Source organism: Boleophthalmus pectinirostris, unplaced genomic scaffold, assembly GCF_026225935.1.
Source record: "Boleophthalmus pectinirostris isolate CB_2022bp ecotype Guang Dong unplaced genomic scaffold, ASM2622593v1 HiC_scaffold_5, whole genome shotgun sequence".
Taxonomy (NCBI): domain Eukaryota; kingdom Metazoa; phylum Chordata; class Actinopteri; order Gobiiformes; family Gobiidae; genus Boleophthalmus; species Boleophthalmus pectinirostris.
In genome coordinates this window covers 30,889,394-30,911,019 of record NW_026571404.1, presented here as the reverse complement: position 1 = coordinate 30,911,019, position 21,626 = coordinate 30,889,394, and the positions used below count along the sequence as shown (strand labels likewise).

Genomic DNA, 21,626 nt, shown 5'->3' with positions numbered 1-21,626 from the left:
TATATAACTGCTTCTTAATGCATTTGGTATGAAAATCTAGCCACTTCCATTTATGCATTATTAAATATTCAAATTTAATTCTCTGAGCTTTTAGCCATATTTCGAATGTTGTTACTCAATCAAAAACATACCCAGCACTGTGTTTTGTTTCATTCACACATGTTTGAGTAACCCTTCGTTATTGGGCTGTCGCCAAAGCTCAAAATGCTCTGTTCCACTTTATGAGGGATGAGGCAGTGTGAGAAAAGAACAGTCTAAACATGCAGGATTTGTGTTAAAGAATAGCACAATATATGCTCTTTAATTTTTTATTATCATCAAATACAAATAATCACGTTTTTGTTTATTCCCTAAAAATAGTTCCCTAAAAATGCAAGACAAAAATTAAACAATGGTTAAGGTGGATGCATTTTTAAAAATAATAATTTAAAACTTTCAAAACCTTATTACATTCAGGACATACGAAGCCACAGTTGTCCTTTTCCAGATACTGAAATAGAATCTTATCTTATCAGGCCTTGTAGCTCTTAAGCACAGCATTGTATCAGGTTTTATATGAATTAGTAAATCCTCATTTGTGTTGTGCTCTTAAATATGCATGTGAAGCCATTAAAGTAGCAGTAGCAGTTCATCTTTTTCTCCATAATGCCATATATACTCTAGTAGTGTTGTAATGATACAACATTACATTTCAAATTCTATTTCAACACTAAGAAACAAAAACACTCTTTTTTACACAATAGAATGTGATATTCAACATTTAATATTAAAATTAATATATAATATATATCTTTTACATTATAACTGATACCGCTCAAGATCATTCTAAATCTATTTACGAAAGGTTCATTTCGGTCCTGTGAATCTGGCTTTTTAGATTTAATACTTGCTCAAATGAGGATCTAGTTTCGATACTAGTTCTAGTATTGATTACTATCTTGATTTTCAATACATTTGAGAACCCTATATATGTGGTTTTGTAAAATACCTCAACTAAAAAACAGGCTTTTTGTCCCATAAAATACTGAATACTTCACCACCATTATAACCATCCTGCCCTAGAATTCCCCTAGCCATACATTGCACCTTACAAACACTTATGTTGCTGTCATTTTTATGTTTTGGTGTCACCTATGTTGTCCTCCCATGAGCCGTTATTGTAATAGGTCCACACTATATAGAGTCCATATATGTGGCAGGAGAGGGACATAAAGATGATAAACACGGGGCAGTCGCAGTAGCGTTGGTGGTGTTGAAGGCCCTGTCTCACTGGTCTGTGTTCACTCTGTGTCAGATAAACGGCATCGCTCTAGACAACAAATCTGTGACGGAGTGTGAGGCTCTGCTGAGGAGCTGCCGGGACTCACTCTCACTCTCTCTCATGAAGGTAACAACAACTACACTATATTTAGAAGCAGGGTTTTGGTAGAAAAACACATTTCAGCTTACATGGATTCCAGATGTTAGCCAAAACATCTTGATTTTAAAATCATTATCTAAATCACTTCTTCTGAAAGTTTTGTTGTTGTTTTTTTTTTTTACCATGGATCACTTGATATGGTTGTATTACTCCAAGGCAGGGGTGTCACCAGAGATTTTTGAGCTATGGGGGGGGTGCTAAACTCTTCAATTGGAATGCATACTTAGGAGGCTGCATCTCATTTCTCTTTCCTCGCTTCCTTCTCATTGATTCCTCTCCTCAATTCTCAGTTTTTGAGCTGTCAATCAAATGTATCATTTTAAGTCGTGTCCCAAAAAAAAAACACGGAACGAAGGAGAAAACATAAGGGAGCCTTCAGGAGGCAGACATCAGAGAAAAGAATTCAACTTTTTTGGTCTCAGTGAGGAGTTTATATCCTAGCAGGACGTCCTCACCCCTGCAGAAATGAGGAGAGAAATCACGGATAAGAAAGCGAGGAAAGAGAAATGAGATGCGGCCTTAGCTGTTCACTTAGAGTCTTTTATAGATGTGAGAGCACCCCCAACCCTGCCATGTTTGCTTTACTGTTTTAAAAGTTTAAATGTAGTCAGCCCCTGTAGTGATTTATTATATGTAATACTCAAATTATTTTTTATTGTAGTCTTGTAATGGTTAGTTGCTTTCCCATCTGGGTAGAAGACAGAAAAGGGACTTTTTTTGTACCATTTATAAGGAATTTGTAGACTGGTGTTGCCTTCTTCAATGGCACTGCTCAGGAACACCTAGATGGAGAGTTTCTGTCTGTTTTTCATTTTTCCCATTCATATTTTGGTACCTGAAAACACACAGCTCTTACACTCACTGGAATGAAACTGGGTACCTTCTTGCTTTTGGGCAGGAATGCTAACCACTGTGCCACTGTGCCATAAATTACATGCAAAATACATTTCCCCCACAGATGTTGAAGTACATATATTAAAGCCTCTAAAGCCATAATCACATAGGATTAGTTTATATAGGGACATATGTATAAACAGGACTTAAAAGAGTATTTTAGGTACTAGAAAGGTTTAGGTAAATAATATTTTTTCCTAATATTATTACAATTTGCTTATTTCAAACAACAGCTTGGAGTCACCACTAGGATAATAATTATTATTACATTTTACTATGTAATGATGCCTATATCTAAACATATTCATAAAACACAACATAATATAAATTCCATGTCCAAACTAAATCTGACAATTAACAATTGTCACATATTACTAGCTGCCATATTTACAGCTGCCAAAAAAATGGTAATATGCCAGTGGAAATCAGTTCAACCTCTGACTGTGAGAGAATGGCTACTATCTTTCAGAGAAATCGTTCAACTGGAGCTTTCTGCTGCTCAAATGCACGGAGCAAAAACCAAAAACATTTCTTGCTGGTCCAATCTGTTGATCAAACTGAGATCTGAATCTATTGTGTAATTGTTACCTGGAGATTTTTCATTATAATATATGTTCTTAGAATGTACACAATATGTATACTTTCAGTTAACTTTCTATATATGGTACATAACAAGTATGTATAACGCCATTTCTGCTGATGTCTTTTGACGGAGGAAATTTGCTGTGTTTTGTATAGAGGGAATATAAACCTGGATATGTGTTTGTTTGTTTTTTTGTGTGTGTGTCGGTGTGTGTGTGTACGTGAATGTGTATATACATGTGTATGTATATATAACATATATACTATAATACGTGTATATGGGTATGTGTGTTTATTTAGATGCTGTATATATGTATTATATATGTATATGTGTGTGTACATATGTATGTTGATGCCCATCAATAGGGAGTTTAAGGGTGGGGGGGTAAAAGGGAGAAAAATGCAATGCTAACTGTAGTATGTAAAACTGCAAATAATAACACTTGAATAAAAAAATTTGATCACAAAAAAACATAATATAAATTCATTCTTTTATTTGTTGTACTTTTGTCCTCCAGTTTTTCCCACACAGTACATCGGGTCAGAACCTCTTCGAGAGTTTACGTGACGACAAATCCAACGGCCGTCTGGCGCTTGTCCGAGCTCCACTCCCGAAACAGCCGCAACCTCCGCCATAACAGCTCCACCCAGACAGACATCTACTGCCCCGACCTGGGCTGCAGCAGCACGGGCAGCATCTCCGGAGACAGGAGGAAACTCAATGAAGATATGTACGGAGATCTCACCAAACCCTTCTCCACCGGCTCCCTCCACGCCACCAGCCTGGGCACCGGACGCTATGGCCCCAGTGCTTTCCAGGAGTGTTGCAAATACTCAAAAGCCCCTTCGTCATTACCGTACGATCCAGTTTCCTCATCAGATTGCATGGATACATCACTAGAGAAGAAGCATACAGGTGGAACGTGGCCCAAAATGGTGGTAGGCGGCATGTCAGGAGCAAGAGAAAGCCCACAAACCCAGCTTTCTGTTTACAAGCAGAGGATGTCCATTTTTGACCCAGACACGTTCAAAAAGCCCGAAAGCCTGGCGAAAATGGAGTACATGGCGGCCAATCAGATCGCGGCGGCGGTAGCGTCGCACTCCCCCCAGCCATCCAAAACAGACTCCCTCTCTTCTTCGTCTACACCCACGCCCCCCACCCCCCCGGCACGCAGCGACTCTTTCAAGTTCAAACACAAGCACCAGAGCAGCTCCGCCTCCGACTGCACCATAACTTCCGACGGCAAGGGGGACGTAGCCATGGCGACGGCGGGGGACAGGGCGGACAGGGAGAGGGACAGGAACGGAAACCACTACTTCCTGGAAGGCAAGGTTCTCACGTCGCGGAAGTCGTGCGACGAGGATATAGGCAGGACGAGGGGGGAGGAGCCAGAGGTGAAGAGGCCACGCCCCAAATCGGCCCCCGCACTCAGACGGAGGATGACGCCGCAGACGATTACGCTGCCAACTTTCCAGGTGAAACACAAAATCTTCTCTCAAACTGAAAACACTGTCTTCCTCCTTGTGATTTCATTGAGTGAAGACAGGAAATAACCCACTGTGTTTTTAAACTCCATACATCTTCATTATAATAATTTTGATCATTCATTTTAGCCCTGCCTAACTTTTAAGATTTTATGGTTTTAGACTCATTGAAACAGCTTTACTTCTTGAAGATATTATAGACATTCTGTAATAATCTCAACTGTCTTATATCTATTGAGGCAATACATATAAGACTAATACAAATCCAATCTTTACCTTGCAAAAAAGGCAAAGAGCAGTCACATTATCAACTTACAATGAACCAACCAATGCATTATTTATAAACCTTCAAACTCTGAAATTTTACGATTTAGGCGACCTTTGCACTTTGAAAATCACGTTCAAAAACAATCTGTTGTCAAAATCATTAGAGAATATGTTCAAAATCTGAAATAGCCAATATGAGCTCAGAGGTATCAAAAAGAAAATCAGAACACACATTATGAAATTTTGTATATCTCTTAAAGGGGTGGAGCTCTGGAACAACTGTACAGAAAACCTAAAATTGTGCATCACTGTCTTCCAGTTTATAAAGAAGTTTAAATGTTTAACTCTGGGCAGATACATGAATTATGATACTTAGTTTGTGCTGTAGTACTTTGCTGTACTGTTACTGATTTATTTGTTTCCTCTTGCTGTATTTATGAATATGAACTGGTGTCCAGATGACGCTCTGACAAAGGAATAAAGGGTAAAGGAAAAAGCTCAAGCTTCAGCATATTTTAAATATGACTGTATGTAGAATAATGACAGAATATACCTGTGACCGAAAAAAATCAATCAGAAAAGTCAAACAAAAAAAATTTAAAAATAAAGGCAATAAATTAAGGTTATTCTAGTAAATCATAGAGTAAATCAGTTATATTTAAGCTTAAAGTATTTGTTAAAGCTGGTGAAACCTTTACTGAAAACTGCTAATTACTTCTTGCAGTTATATTTTGACCTGAATATAATATAATCTTGACATCCCTGCTTTTACCTATGTAGTTCTTGTGTGGTTTACTTTTAATGTGCTGCTAATCTTTTTTTGTCATTCACTTTTTATTGGATTTTCATCTTTTATAAGGACACACATTAAAAATAGACAACATTCAAACAGTAAGAACAAAACAAGACAGTGGGGGTAGATATAAAGACATAACTACGACATACAAAGTTGGGTCTTTTTGTCGTTACATACCTCAAAATGTCAAAATGTTCTGCTAATCTTAATATAAAAGTTGTTGGATTATAAACTGGGAGGTGTTTATTTAAGATGGAAGGTTCAGACATTTCCCATTTAAAGTCCCACAGTACAGCTTTAAAGTTGTGGATTATTAAAAGCCAGACACTTCGGATGGTCCCGGTGGACAGGCCCATCTACAGTGTAATAGGATTGTGAGATGTGTGTGTGTGTGTCTGTGTGTGTCTGCGTCCGTCTCTGTGTGTCTGTAGGTGTGCGTCTGTGTGATCGATGCTCTCCTCCGTACAGCTCCCAGACTCCAGCTCACTCAGGACCTCAGGCTGTGATGGACAGATCTGGCTGCCTCCTCACGCCTCAAGCACAACTTTGAGATTTCTCCATCTGATCTTTCCATAGGGCTGGAGGTCACAGTGTCCCTTATGATTCAATATAATAAATGATACTGGGCTCACGATACGATACTATCCCGATATGGAAATACGTACCATATTCGATATATTGCCGTTTTTTTTAAAAAGAACTCATTTTAGCAACAATATTTCTTTGTTAAACCACTGCTTGTGCAACGTTAATATGAAACACATCTATTTTAATCATCAAAACGGTGAACTTGTCAAGTTTATTGCATAAACAACTTTCCTTCTTTTAAACACGAAACAAAATTGTCCAAATTGACATATCTAGGTCTGTCATAATAACAAATTTGAAGCATTTGGAGTGAGGTGATGAAGGCTGAGGAGCAGGTAAATTGCAGAAACGATAAATTTACGCTATCCCCATTTTTCTTATCTCTCTCAAAAGACCAGATTCCTCTGATAATACAGTGCTGTGTTCTCCATAGGGACATAGTTTCTAAATGTTTCTATGTTTGTGGTCTGTTCCAGAATTATTCCACAGACGAGCACTCACCAGAGCCCAGAGACCTGCTGCGTTCCTCCCCAGGCCGATCCCACAGACACAGCGTGGGCTTCGTACCCACCCTCATTCAACGGGTCCCTACCTCCAAGTAAGTCACCCAATGTATACTATGAATGAAACTGACCTGTGCTTGTGGAGACAATTTTATTAACTGATAAAAAAGATTCCCTGGACTACATTTACAGTGTTAATAAGGAACACATGTATTTTAGTCAAGTTATTTAAGTTGCAAATTTGTTTTAGCTAATTACCAATCTAAAATGCACAAAAGAATTGTCAATTATTGCCATGTAATTTTTACTCTTGTGTCTAATAGAAGGCCCAGTTGATATAAAAATGCAGATAGGGAAAACTTAACTTAAAACATTTAAGTAGAGAAACATGCAGTGTTATCATCCATATTTGATTTAGATTTGATATTTGCTTTCTTTTTGACAATATTTCCCACTCCTATACCAAGTTTTTGTCACATAAGTAGGGATGGGACGAGACCAAATATGATTGCCTGGAAATCTAGAAGGATATCTCAGCCGCTGGTACAGTGATCTGTCTGGATTTTTCCAGGCAACAAATATGAGACTGAATCCATGAAATCAAGGGCAGATTTTAACGTAAATCCTAATATCTAAATTGTCCAATTCTCTTTTAAAGTTTGACATCACAATTTTGTAGTTACCGGTGAGGGCTATTGTTCTCTGCCCGTTTCATCGTCTCTACCATTATTTTTTCCTTGCAAACGACGTGTTTGTAAATTGCTAGTAGTCCCTGCTTTTTGATCTAAATGAGCTCACATTTAGTATATCACATCTAAAGACATATGTTTGCAAAAACTTTCAGTTTTTTGAGATATTCCTTACGGTTTACCCATAGTACACTGGTGTAAAACATTTTAATTTCCTGTTTCTTTGATTCCTTTTCATGGCCACAGGCATTGGTGCAGAGAGCATAAATGCACACGCATATGCTTAAACTGATTGTGCTGAAATCTGATCACTAATGCGTGCTCTCGGCCTGAATATAATGCACTATAAAGCATATGAAAAGTGTACTCCATAGCCCCCCTAGTATACAAATGCAAATGATCCATTAAAAGTAAAAGCATTTTTTTCACAGAATTTTTTTAAACATATATTATTACTATTTCTATTTCCACCAATTATTTAAAAATCAGATGACTGCAGCTGTTGCTGGCATTAGGGGTGGCACGGTTCACAAAATTCACGGTTCGGTTCGTATTGCGAAACCAACAGCTGAACAGACTTATATTTACCTTCTGTACAGGCTGCCCATAGCAAACACGAGGATTTCAAAAGTCAATTTTTAAGCATTTATTAACAGTCTTTCTGGACCTGGGCTCTTTCACACGACCCAGAACTGCCCCAGGAAGAAACGCACAAATACAACCAAAGATTCATGTTCTCTGTGTATTTTGATGGGGACACACGCGTACGCTCGCGTAGAGCGTCAAAAAATAGAATGGATCTTATTTTCTGAAATCTACACGCACAAGATGCGCTGCTCCATGCACGCGCCTAGCGCATACAATGGAGCTGCCCTCATTCACTTTCCATGCATTCTAAAAGTTACGTGTACAAAAGCTCCAATTTTTTCGCTCGCGTAGGGCGATAACGCGCACAGTCAAGTTTGATCGGCTTTCCTATTCACAAACACAGAGCCATTGCTGCACGTGTACATCCTGCTGCAGCTGTCGGTGGAGCCGCCTTTGCGTTGACACGCGGCTGTGGTGCATCTCCCATCTCCGGGTGGCCCACTTCTCTCCTACTTGCCATTTCTACACGTGACACGCAGCACCCACCCTCCACACCTCTTCTTTTGCGCCAAAGCATAACAGGTCACATACGAGCACGAGGGTACAATGCGCAAGCCGGGAACCATGGAAACCATACCGCACACGTCCCGAACCGTGACAAGCAAACCGAACGATTTTTTGTTTTTTTCATGAAGCATGTCACCCCTGGTGGCATGTGTTTTGCATACGAGTTTTGACATCTGAAACCTTAAACATCAGTCAACTATCACAGACATTTAAGAGAATAGAGAACAAGAGCACATGTTAATTTTTGTACATTTTGTTTTATTTTTTTATTATTTGTTTTACTCATAATGCAAAGTGTAATGGGTAATGTTTGGAGCAGCTTTACTGCTGGTAGTTGACCTGGTAGTAACGCTGGAGCACCTTCCTCTGCTCCTTCGGTCCGGCCACTCTTTTTGGGTAGCTTGACGGTTGTGTTCTATCACTTTCACAGCAAAACTTCGTGAAACGTATCTTCTCTTGTGCTGAGGAGAGTGCACAAGACAGCTCCTGCACATTCCCAGACAGCTGCTCATTGTTTTTTTGGCTTACATCTTGACCAACTCTAAAACCAGTGGTTTGGAAGTTTTTGCAGGTCTCTGGAATTGACCTGTTTGCGCTTCTAATCTCAGCAATTATATTGTCCTTTGCTTTAAGTTCTTTCTTTATCTTTCTTGAGAACTTTACTAGTGTTAGATAGCTCTTGGTTTAACTCGACTGATTCTCTAACCGAATTGATATAGAGATGTTGGATCTCCGTTTATTTATTCATTTGGATCTCCAGCTCGTGGTCTTTCTTTTGGAGAGAAGCTTTGAGTTTTTCTATTTCCAAATCGTGAGTCTTATTCCTTACCTTTTTGGAGTTTGCAAATTCTTGCTTTAATTGTACATGTTTTTGTACTTTGGAGTTGTACAGGTACCGAATCTGCTGATATATCTTATCCTCCTCTTGCAGTTGCTTCTCTTTCTTTGGAGAGAATCATTGAGTTTTTTTATCTCCAAGTTTTTTTCTTGATTGATTCTCTCCAAAGAATTGTTTAACCTGGTCGGCAAGTTCAGCCCTTGTTCGCTCTAACTCTTCACGGAGCTCCTTGACAAGAGCACTCTCCTCCAGGGTTGGAAGGTCTTGGACCAGGGTTGGAAGGTCTTGGACCAGGGTTGGAAGGTCTTGGACCAGGGTTGGAAGGTCCTGGGCCAGACATCTGTCCTCTGGATTTGAGGGCTCCTGGATGTCAGGAGACACCAGTTGGGTCTCCTGTGGCTGTTGACCGCTCCCTGTTGGTGTGGTGCTGAGCAGAGCCTCCAGATTGAAGCCCTCATCATAGAGATGAGCGTCATCCTCTGTAGTGTAAAGGTACCAGGGCTTGGTTAAGAAAGACGTAGAGCTATCCATGTTTGTGTGTGTATTCACCAGTCTGCTGAGAAGTTATGGTTCAAACTGAGTGGCGCCTCTCAGGGAGAGTTCTAGAACTCTCTCCCTGTTCTATTTTCTTTTCCATGGTGATCAGACCTTTTAAAACAAAACACATCGTACCATAACACTTTATTATATTATTTATATAAATTTCACATCAAACACTGAAGATACATCATTATCCATGTGTTAGGGTCCAAGGGTTAGGACAGCATTTAAGACACTCTACACTCATCTGTGTTGAAAATATGTGTGGTCTGTGCATGTACAGTATGTATAAATATTACTAATGCATATAGCTAATGTTTTCTATTCATTGAGCCTGTGACAGAGTAGCTGGCGACTGGCAAGGGCTATAGTGCCCTCTACCATATACATGAAATGTCAACATTATCAGATTTGTACCGAATTACATTTTATGCATGACTACAAGCAAAAAATGTATTTTATGGATATAGGGCAGTTTTCACCGCTGGATAGCAGGGGTGCAAAGATTCTTCAAAAAATACGTTTAAAAATCGTACACACACATTGTTAGTCCGATGGTGCTGAAATTTTAAACACTAATGCGTGACCTCTGCCTGAATATAATACTGTAAAGCATATAAATAATGTACACTGTAGCGCCCCCTACCATAGACATGAAACGTCAGTATTATCAGACTTGTATTTTTTCTAATGCAGGGTCTGTGGGTTGCTCAGCTGTTGGGAAGGGACAATACCATTCTATTAATGATGTAACATATCAAGTAACTTTACCCAAATGTAAATACATGGGAGAAAATCTCACAAGAATTTTGATTTTGTATTACAAGCTCTTGTAGCATGAGATCTTATCCCATCCCTAAGCAGATTCTTTATGTCTGTTGTCTTGACTAAAGTTACTACCATAATCTTACTAGAGGAAAAATAATCATGCTATTGCACAGAAGTTGCTGATGTAAAAATTCCTTAATTATGTGTGTTTTTGTCAGATTCAGCCCACCGTGGTCTGTCCCCCTGCCCTGCTGTGACCGCCGTCATGAGGAACCCCGTGTACACTGTCCGAAGCCACAGAGTCCACACCAGCAACTGTCCTTCTGTGGCCTCGCAGATCTGCCACCAGCACACCCACACCAGGTGACCCCCCCAGGCACACAGATACACAACTACACTTCATTCACTGAAACCTGCCCAAACCTTCTCTGGAATCCTGCCTCACGACTTTGGTTTTCATGGTATTAAAATGCCAATGCCTGATGTCTCAAAACTAGTGATTTATATAAACTGCCAGTCAAAAATTAGCTTTGCTTTGAGCCCTGCTTTACACTGTTGGCATTTCTTGACCCTGACAAGACATGGGAGTGAAGTGAAAACCATTTCAGGAGACTTCATCTAGAAACCAAATGAAAAGTCTCTGAAAGCAGGAACCTAAATAATGGTCTCAGTGCCCATCAAAAGAGTAGACCAAAACGTTACAGTTGCCATTATATAATGTATTGCAATTTTCAACAAAAATAAGATAATATGATAATATCTATATATAATAACATAATAACAAAAATACTTTCTTTTTTCAGTTTGAATACTTTTCTTTGTTCAGTGAAAAATGGGGAGAGATATTTAACCCATTGAACAACCCACTGAACAATGTCATTATAGAGCCTATGCATGTGCTGTAACCAAACTCCTTTACAATCCTGCACCTCGAACAAACAAAAAACAAACTATTACCTTGTCCTCTCTAGCCCTCAGCACCAGGGCCGCCTGAGTCTGGACCTAACCCAGCAGAAGAGAGGAGCAGACTTCTCTGAGCCTTCATCATCGCGCAGCAGCAGAGCTTCACACGGTACAAACTCTCTGCCCTCCTGCGCCCGCCTCGGTCAGTCTGACACCCACTCACCCACGCACACGCACACCCAGGCCTCAGAGCTGTCTCCGTCTTTAAAAGCACCCTCATTATAACTACTTCAAATGTCTCCTCTGTCTCAGGTGCTATCAGCACAGGCCAGTACCGCACAGAGAGGATCAAGATACCCTCCACGCCCCGTTACCCCCGCTCTGTGGTGGGATCTGACAGAGGTGAGGTTTTCACAGGGGAAACATTCACGGAGGATTTTCATTTGAACTCACACCTTGAATACATATATAATGATTTCAAATGTGGAGTAATAATAATAAGTTAATAAAATATAATAAAAAGCGAAAGGAAGGCCAACTTTTAAAAAATTAGTTTTACGAAGGGATTTAAAAGATGATACTGATGGTGCGAGCCTTATCTCCTCAGGCAGGTCATTCCAAAGCCAAGGCACCGGACTGAAAAGGTTCAGTCCTTCTGTCTGGAGTCTGGACTTTGAAACAGTGAACAGGGACTTGCCTGAGGATCTAAGGCTCGTACAGGGTTAAAAGTTCTGAAATGTAACTTGGTGCAAGACTAAACAAGCTTTAAAAGTGATTGGTAAATTCTTAAAATCAATTCTAAACAGAGGGAGCCAGTGCAGGGAAGTAAAACAGAGGTAATGTGTTGATGTCTGTTAAAAACATCAGCATGTTACTTCGGCATCCTTATTATTCACTGTGATGTGTTTAATCTATTTTGATGATATTCAGAAGTAGTGCTAGCAAACATTAGCACTTCCAGATTCTTGGAGGACAAAATGCTCTATAATTACATACAAAACTCTCATGTTTCATTTACAATAGATCTGTATTGGGACCTGTTTTTCTCAACTACCTTGAAAAAATTGTGAAATAACCACTCTAAATACAATTAATGAGTATAATTATTAATAAAAAGAAAATGGCAAACAGAGATTTAAAAACATGTTCTGATTTCCTCTTTCAGAGTGTAGCAGCCCCAGTCTCATCACACCTCCACAGTCTCCACTCAACCTGGAAACATCCTCATTCGCCAGCAGCCAATCACAGGGCTCCATCTCCACATTACCTCGCATCTCTGTGAGCCCCGTGCCTATCGGAGAGCGCCGAAAGGACAGGTGGGTCACAGTTAGTGTTGGCACCATCAAATGGGCTGTAATCTCTCTATAATACAGCTGATATTAAAACTCTATGCAGAGTGTTTAATATTTGTTTAATATTATGGCTTGTCACAGCCCTATGTAATTCTTATGTGATATTAATCTCTCTGACAATGCATCTGATTTGGGTGGGGTGCCATATTGCCTTTCCTGCCCTCAGGGATCCTCCCGGCTGTATCCGTAGGTGTTGCCTGGCAACAGGTCTCTCACGGTCAGAGCTGAGCCATCCCTCATTGAAATTCTGATTGGAATCGCATTAAACTCAAACTCAAAGTGCCTCTGGATGTTTCCAAAAGCAGCTCTGCTCCATCGTATTAATATTCTTAAAGCTCTGCTGCTGCTTTGTAGTTTGACACTGTCTCTCTGTGGCTTGTGTCTTCCACTCTACCCCCTGTCTCTCTCTCTCTCCTCCCTGTGGCTTTCAGATCTCTCTATCGTAACCGCTCTTTTCTAAGGATTCCTCTGGCTGCTAGGCCGAGGTTCTCCTCTCTCAGAAGCCTCAGGTTTGTTCTGACAGTGCAACCAAACAAGGGAATGTCCCTGTCCCCACGGGCCCCAGCAGCTCATGCTCCCATCGCTGTTTTTCACACAAACAGGATTTCATTTATTTTTACCCAAGACTTTATTTGTGCATGTGACAAGTTGTCTCACTAAAGCTAATGTGAGCTACCTCGTTTCCCCTCTCGCTGGATTTCTGCATGCGGCATACGCCCTGACAATAATGACTTGCATGTTTATTTGAATACGCGCATAGACCCGGACCTGTGATAACCAGGGTCCTGTCCTGTTTGTCCCATAGCACTGCTCCTGTCACTCTGCCCCTGTCTGCTCCTGTCACCGGCTGCAGGTCCATCCTCACTCCTTCCTCTGTGGAAGTGTGACACGTCCCCTCAGATCATTCACTGTGTTTTCACCAGGCTCCTCACGTCACGTCACTTTAATGTACACGTGTGCTTTAGATACAGGGCAGATTTACAGGCCTGGGGAGGACAATCCAACACTAAAACTCTTGTCTCCATCTACGTTTCCTGCATGATTTTGGCCCTTCGTTGATGGATTTAAAGTTAGTTTCCTAACTCTCCAGAGCTGTAAATGAGTTGGGCGGCACAACCTGTGGACATGTGATCCTCACCACAGTCCCCCAAAGTGACTCCAGAAGAAGACAGATTTATGGTTTGGAATAATTATTGACCGGAGTCGTTTTTCCCATTAGGCCGTACTTGGAGGAGCCTCGGAACGTTGTGGTGCATAAAGGGGCGGAGCCTCTGGGCATCTCCATAGTAAGCGGAGAGAACGGGGGCATCTTTGTGTCCAAGGTCACAGGAGGGAGCATCGCCCACCAGGCCGGCCTCGAGTACGGGGACCAGCTGCTCGAGGTACGGGCTCGTATTAGAGTGTGATGCAGTTATTCACATAAGTACGGTGGTAGGAAGGTGGGCAGTTGGAATACAGTTCTAGCCATTTCAAACTTCTGTTATGTCTTTGGGCTAAACAGTATGTGGGCAAGTCTTAAATGAGTATGAAGAGTTAAAGGGCCCATATTACACTATTTTCTGACCTGTTATAATGTTGTATCCTCATCACAAACATACCTAGAGTTGTATTCTGTTTCATTCACACATGGTAACACACAAACCGTGCCAATTTCGGTTGAGTTCTCTCTGACAAAAAAATACTCTTGTGATGTCATGTGGTGATACAGGAAGTGCTCCATTGTGTTTTTAAACTCCATACACCTTCACTTGAACCATTTGGATAATTTCAGCCATGGAATTGATGACCTCTTCTGAACAAAATGTGAACTGTAGCTGTTAACTTATAAACTATCACTATATGACATCACAGAGCATTTTGCGCTTTTGACATATAGACAGACTAATAATAAAGGATTACTCAAACGTGTGAATGAATCAAAGCGCAACATGAAGTATGTTTTTGATGAGATAACAACATTATAACATGCCTTAAGGCTCACAAGATTCAATTGTGCATAATATAGTTCTATTTAATTCTAATAACATTTTCCAAGCTTGTAAACCAGCCTTAATAGCTCAGGTAAACTCACAGTGAACATGCAAAGATTTTTTAAATCCAGTTTTTATTATGTTTTTTAATATACCAGACGTTGATCAAGAAAGAACACTTGTTTTTGTGTTACATAGCACTGAATGTTTATAGACAGTAGTGTTTATGTTCAAGTGAATTATTGAATTATTTGTGCTGAAAGGCATGATTAATTACTTTGATACTACCTTAACTAAAATGTTTTCCAATTCACTTTTTTGCAAATGTCATCATGACCTTCACAGTCACAATTTTGAGTGTGGAAAGTTTTCCAAATATAAATCTGAGCCACTATTTGTCATTGGGTGAGTCATGTCAGTATGGGTTGGATGAACTATGTGCCATATTATGTACTTTTTAAACTCCATACACCTTTACTACCATCACTTGCATAATTTAAGACCTAAACTCAACAAAAGGTAAAATGTAACTGTTAACTTGAAAACTACCACTACATGACATCACAAGGTGGAGCAGAGCATTTCGACCTGTTGAGATGTAGACGGACAAATAATAAAGGGTTACTTAGACTTAGCGTTAGAGACATCAATTTTATTGATGCACAAGGGAAATTATTCGGACACAGCAGCTCACACATCAAAAAATAATATTATAATGACAAAGTGCAAAAATATAAATGGTAATAATATATTCAAAATAAGCAGCAACATTAACAAGAGACTGGTGTCAAAAAAGACATAATTATACAAATGTACAAGTAAAAATAAAAAATATAATAATACAAATATATCTCAACTATATACAAGAGGTTGTATGAATGTGTGAATGAAACAAAACACAACTCCAGGGATATTTTTGGGAAGTAACAATTACAACATGACTAATAGCTCACAAGTCAGTTTTGAATAATACGGGATGGTAGAAATTTCCTGTATGACAAAAAAAAAAAACACACATCAAAACTACTTTACTTTTTTTTGGATGACAAGACATGGCAAGGAAAAATAACATTCGTAAATCAATAATATTTCACTCTAATTCCCTAATCCATCTTTATGCTCTTCTCTTTCAGTTTAACGGCATCAACCTGCGAAACGCCACGGAGCAGCAGGCCCGTCTGATCATCGGCCAACAGTGTGACACCATCACCATCATGGCGCAGTACAACCCACACATGTACCAGCTGGGCAACCACTCCAGGTCCAGGTACATGTGAGAGGGGAAGAGGGAGAGAGGAAGGAGGAGGAGGAGAGAGGGAGAGGATGAGAAGCCAGTAAGAGGGAGGAAGGGAGGCAGGGAGTGGGGAAGAGGGGGAGAGGAGTAGTCCTGTGGTAAACAACTAAAGCAGTTATTGGTAAACTGAAAACATACCAATCGATTAGCCTGAAAAGGGGATGTGGCAAAAGCTTTCAAAACTAAAGGTAAAATCTGGACTCACAAGACTGAACTTGAGTTCATGCAAAAACTACTATTTATACAGAAAAAAAGTACTAGTAAACAAAGTATTTCTATAAAGACATATTAAACTTGTGAATCATGAGTTTACATTAATCTGATTTTTACATATAAATAACAAAAAATACTATATTTTCAGTTAACTCACTAACTTCTCCTATTTTCTGTTCCATTACCTGCTTGTTCCTATGGACATGTCATTGCTCTGCCTTGAATGTTCCACAGTATGACATTAAACAGCTCTACCTTACATTTATTCAATTACAGATCATTTTATAGTGCAAAAATACCTAAAAAAAACATGGATCCTGACTAAACAGGGGCGGCCTCTCCACAGATCTGACCTGTTACTTGGTCTGGTTTGGCCTCCATGAAGATAGAAAGGTTTGATATCATACTGTGAAACATTCCAGACAAAGCAAAAACATCTCCATGAAGAAAAGCATTTGACGGATCCTCCACCAGAAAAGTTACACAATGCACCTTTAATAATTAGTCGACTGCTGTTCATTTTCGTCGACTAAGACATCAAAATCAACCAATTAATCGACTTAATGTCTAAAGACCTATAGCCCCAAAGAAGAGGGAGGGAGGGGAAGGAGTGTAAGGAGAGGTCCCTGTGGGCTGTCTGGCTCCGCTCCTCCATAAGTGCAGTACTTAGAATACTACAAAGTGTTTATGGCCAGGTGTGAGAGCAGTTGTAGCTGTGTTTGTGATGAGGGCTACACTTTTCACACTTGAATGGTGTAGAAAGTCTGAACCAGCAGCCGTGGCCACGTGGAGACTGTAATTACCTGAGTGACTGGTTTTAATAAAAGGTCTGGATGTGTAAGGAAATGTATGCTAGGCTGAAGTCATAGTGTGTAAAGGAGTCCAAAATCAATAATCAATTTCAATTATATACTGCATAAAAGCTTTTTTAGTCAAACTTTGGTATAAGTTTGACTATAATAGACACATTTAAGCTTCAGTATATACACATTAAATTATAGTGAAGTTAATTTTCTAAGCTGCAGTGACCCAAACCTTCTGAGCATCCTAATTATTCACTGTGATGAGTTTATAGAGCTTTTCACATTTTTTTCACAACTAAAACCTGCTTTTACAATATATCTGTACTGGGGCAAACACGTTTTACTTTATTACATGTAAAAATGGGTATAGCCCCTTTTAAGAATGAAAAATGTCCAATCTTACACATTTTAACCATTAAAGGTGCACTGCGTAACATTCATATTTGATGGTGTGCCTCTGCTTCCTCTGTCTCCATGGAAATGTTATTGCTTTGTCTAGAATGTTCCACAGGGTCGATTAAACCTTTCTATCACTAGGGACAGAAGCAGGTCACTACACTATGCTACATTACAATTCAGATCTGTGGAGAGTCGCTTGTATTCACAGAAGGAATGATTGTATTTTTGAGCAAAAGAAACACTTGTAATGTATGAATGCCAGATGTATATGTTTAAAGTCATACCATGGAACATTCCAGGAAGAGCAATAACATCTCTATGTAGATAAGCAGGTAGCTGTGCACCTGAAAAGTTGCACCTTTAATTTATTAGAAACTTTTTGGTTATGTTTATTTCATTAAAGAAAAGTCAGTTGTTTTTCCTGACAGGTTTGTATTAAATTTTTACCACTCTTGAATAAAATATTGTGTATTCTTATAATATATTCTGTTTGGTGTATCTTCTTTGTGTAATCTTTTATAATCCTTTATTTAGCTCTCGTCTGGAACCTGTGAGCACTCAGTCGACCCCACAGGGCAGTGGACCGGTCACTCCAGACAATCACTCCGCCATAGACACCCTGAGCGAGCAGGACGAAGGCACCCTCACCCCCTCCTCCAAACAGACCACGCCCACCACCAGCCCCAACACTTTAGTCAGGTAAACTTACTCTCACTCACAATGTTCACATGAAAATAGTACAGTGTTTGTTCTTTGTTTTTAGTTCAGACTTAATTTAAAATATTTTGTGCCATGTAAGGCCAAAACAAGCAACTTTTTTCAACTTTCTTCAAAAACATTCATAGTTGTTTTGTTTCCTTCACACATGTTTGAGTGATCCTCTGCTCTGTTCTATCTTGTGATGTCATGTGTAGTTTTTAATTTAACAGCTACCTTTTACCTTTAATTCAGTCGAGATTGACAACTGCCGGGCTGAAATCATCCAAATGATTCTAGTGAAGGTGTATGGAGTTTAAAAACACAGTGGAGCACTTCCTGTATTACCACAGAACTCAGAATAGAGAAGAACTCTATAAACGCCTATATACGCAAGGCTTGTGTGTTAAATGTGTGAGTAGAGTAATAAAAACAGCTTTTAATAATAGTTTTTTTTTTCACTGTTTAACTTTAATTAGTGCAGCCCTGGCAAACAAAAGGTACAATTAATTACACAAATACTGACAAAGGTTATTCTTGTTTGGCTTGTACACACAAAGATGAAAACATACAGAGATGAGCCTATTCACTATACTATTTCACCATACTGGAAGAAAGATCATAGACATGGGTCAGTGGATGCAGCAAATGCAATCTGCCCTTCCACTGGAGAAGATATTTTCTGTGTCAAGGGGCAAGCAGAAACTGTTTGAGAGTTTATGAAGGTAGAATCAAAATTGCAATTTCGATAGATGCAATTGGCAAAACACAAGGGGCGCAGTATTTGAAGTACCATCATTTCCTCCACAAGCAACAAAATATCCTGTCTTTATTTTAGCTCAGTACAAACATGTTCTGAAACATGATTCTTGTTTTAGTTTGTCAGTTCATATTCCAGTCTTTTTGTCAATTTTTCTGGACACGTTTAAAATTTTAGCTTTGAACAGAATGTTTTTTCCCAAATCGTTCAACCTTTCTATTTTGTATGTGATTTGAATGTGATTATTTTAAGGTGTGAGTAATGTAAGTTTTTTGTTTTATTTGTTTGCATTAAAGTTCATACCATTACAAATTCAAGTCCTTTTGAATGTCATGCCCTCGTGTTGTCTCAGGATGTCTTCGGACAGCAGCAGGAAAGCGGCAGAGGCGCGGCTGGTGACGGTGCGCAGACCCGGGGTGGAGGTGGGAGTTACTCTTTGCGGAGGAAACCTGCACGGGGTCTACATCCACAGCCTGGAGGAGGACAGCCCGGCTCGGGGACCAGATGGACTGCTGTCTGGAGACCTCATCCTGGAGGTTTGGGCATTTACAATACTGCTCTGGTCACATACATCACTCAAATGTAAAGAATTTTTTAACTTAAAGAGGGAAAAGAACACAGAATGAAATATGCATCAGTGCTCAGAAATACAATGAAGTTATTGTTTACATAGTAGCAGTAAAATGTCTTAAATGTCCTATATTAAACGTGTGAGCTTTTAGTCATTTTTATTTTATTTATTCAATATTTTACCAGGTAAGTCAGTTGAGAACACCTTCTCATTTACAATGACGACCTGGCCAAGAGGCAGTATAAAACAAAAGCACAAACAGAAAACACTCACACGTAAACTATAACATGAAACGGTGAATAGAGATATAAGACGGTGAAACATTTGCAGATTAAAGATATAAAAGTGTTAAAGACATGTGCAAATATCCTGTAAAATAGTCTGGATGGAGTTTTTAAAAATGTTAGATGTCAATACTTCTTCAAAAACATACCTGGAGTTGTGTTTTGTTTCTCCATGAAGATTTTATCGTCTTGTCTGGAATGTTCCACAGTTACACATTATCTGTTACCATGGAGATCAACAGATAGTGAAATATAATAGAAGGTTTCAGGTTAGATCTGTGGAGAAGCATTTATTCAGCTATGTTTGCTTCTGTCATTGAATAAATGTTGGATTTTGAAGTTTAATGCCATACTATGGAACATTCCAGGCATTGCAACAATATACCGACGAGCATGTGCAGACTCCCCACCAGAAAAGTTACATAGCGCACTTTAATATTAATCTGTAATTTAAAGCTGCACAAGTACTGTTAGAGCTGATCAACTTTTATTCCTGAATTCACAAAGTTGTTCAGTAGAAATTGACTGAAATGTATATAAACGGCTTACTCATGGGTCTGTGTCATTTTATTTTTATCTTATGCAAGTCATAAGATAATATTTTTCTCCCAACCTGTCACTGTCTCTCATCGATCCTCTCTTCATCTGCCTTTCCTCCTCTTCCTCCTGTTCCTCCTCGTGTTGAAGAGCTGATCTATTCAAAGTACAGCCCAAACTCATAACACTCTATTCCTGGCATGCCCTCACTTATTTACCCACCGCTAAAGGCCCGCTGCTCCAATTGTCGTGTAGCTCTGTCACCCAGCCTTTGGTCCCACAGCCTGTTTATTTTGCTCCCCCTACACGGCTCAAATCAATACGGCACCAATCTAATAAAACCAAGAGGAAATGTAGCTGTTTTTACGACTAGGCCCCGAACCTGGCGTCGCAAATGATTTCACAGGCGAATGTACACAAGCACCAATCTCCTTGGCTTCTCCCCGCTGTTTTCCATTTCGCTCCGCCTGGTTCTATTTATTTAACGGGTAATATTGTTTGTTTTTGTGTTTCGTTTTTTTTTTTTTTTCCAGTACAACGCGGTGAATATGAAGAATAAAACTGCAGAGGAGGTGTACGTGGAGATGTTGAAGCCGGCAGAGACTGTTACGTTGAAGGTGCAGCATCGGCCCGAGGACTTCAACGCCATCAAAGACCTGCCAGGAGATGGATTTTATATTCGGTGGGTTTGTCTAAAGGTGGATATGGTGTACTAGACGGATTATGAACAGTTGATAGCCAAGGTCAGTTAAATACAATCAATCAATGAACCTGCCCAGGGACGACAGGTGGAAATTAGCACTGATGCTGCAACCTGATGTACAATGCATCTCTCCTGTTAAGGTTAATGTAAAAATTGAGCGCTGTCCCTGTCTCATTAAATACATAAATAAATAAATGAATAAATAACAATGGTAGCTCTTAGTTTAGTCCTGATTTTTGTGTTAGTGGTAAATGGTCACATTTTTCTATAGCACTTTACAACAAGGAACCATTCACCTATTCACACTCACACATTTATACACCAGTGTACGCAGTCACTGGGGGGCTAGGTGGGTTAAGTGTCTTGCCCAAGGATACAACGCCAGCATTCATCTGTGGGAGCTGGAATCATACCAGCCAACCTGTGGGTCAGTGGATCTGCCGCCCCACATTTAAAGCTGCAGTATGTCACCTGCATGATTCTATTGAAACAGAAAGTTAAAACCAAACTTTGTAACATTCTCCGTGAAGATAGAGAAGTTTTATGCCATACTGTGGAAGATTGTAACCAAAGGAACAACATTTCCATGGAAACAAACAGGAGAAGGCCCTCCTCC

At 39.7% G+C, this 21,626-nt stretch overlaps 1 protein-coding gene across 1 annotated transcript in view; it reads left to right on the top strand.

The window, feature by feature from the left end:
* dlg5a (discs, large homolog 5a (Drosophila)) overlaps positions 1–21,626 on the top strand; it is a 95,609-nt gene that overhangs the window by 63,334 nt on the left and 10,649 nt on the right. The window contains 14 exon segments of the mRNA XM_055162578.1: positions 1,295–1,387; positions 3,415–3,489; positions 3,491–4,372; positions 6,509–6,607; positions 6,609–6,630; positions 10,744–10,888; positions 11,497–11,630; positions 11,741–11,830; positions 12,594–12,744; positions 14,000–14,162; positions 15,884–16,017; positions 17,994–18,158; positions 19,268–19,451; positions 20,841–20,989. Coding sequence (XP_055018553.1) covers positions 1,295–1,387; positions 3,415–3,489; positions 3,491–4,372; positions 6,509–6,607; positions 6,609–6,630; positions 10,744–10,888; positions 11,497–11,630; positions 11,741–11,830; positions 12,594–12,744; positions 14,000–14,162; positions 15,884–16,017; positions 17,994–18,158; positions 19,268–19,451; positions 20,841–20,989 — 2,486 coding nt within the window.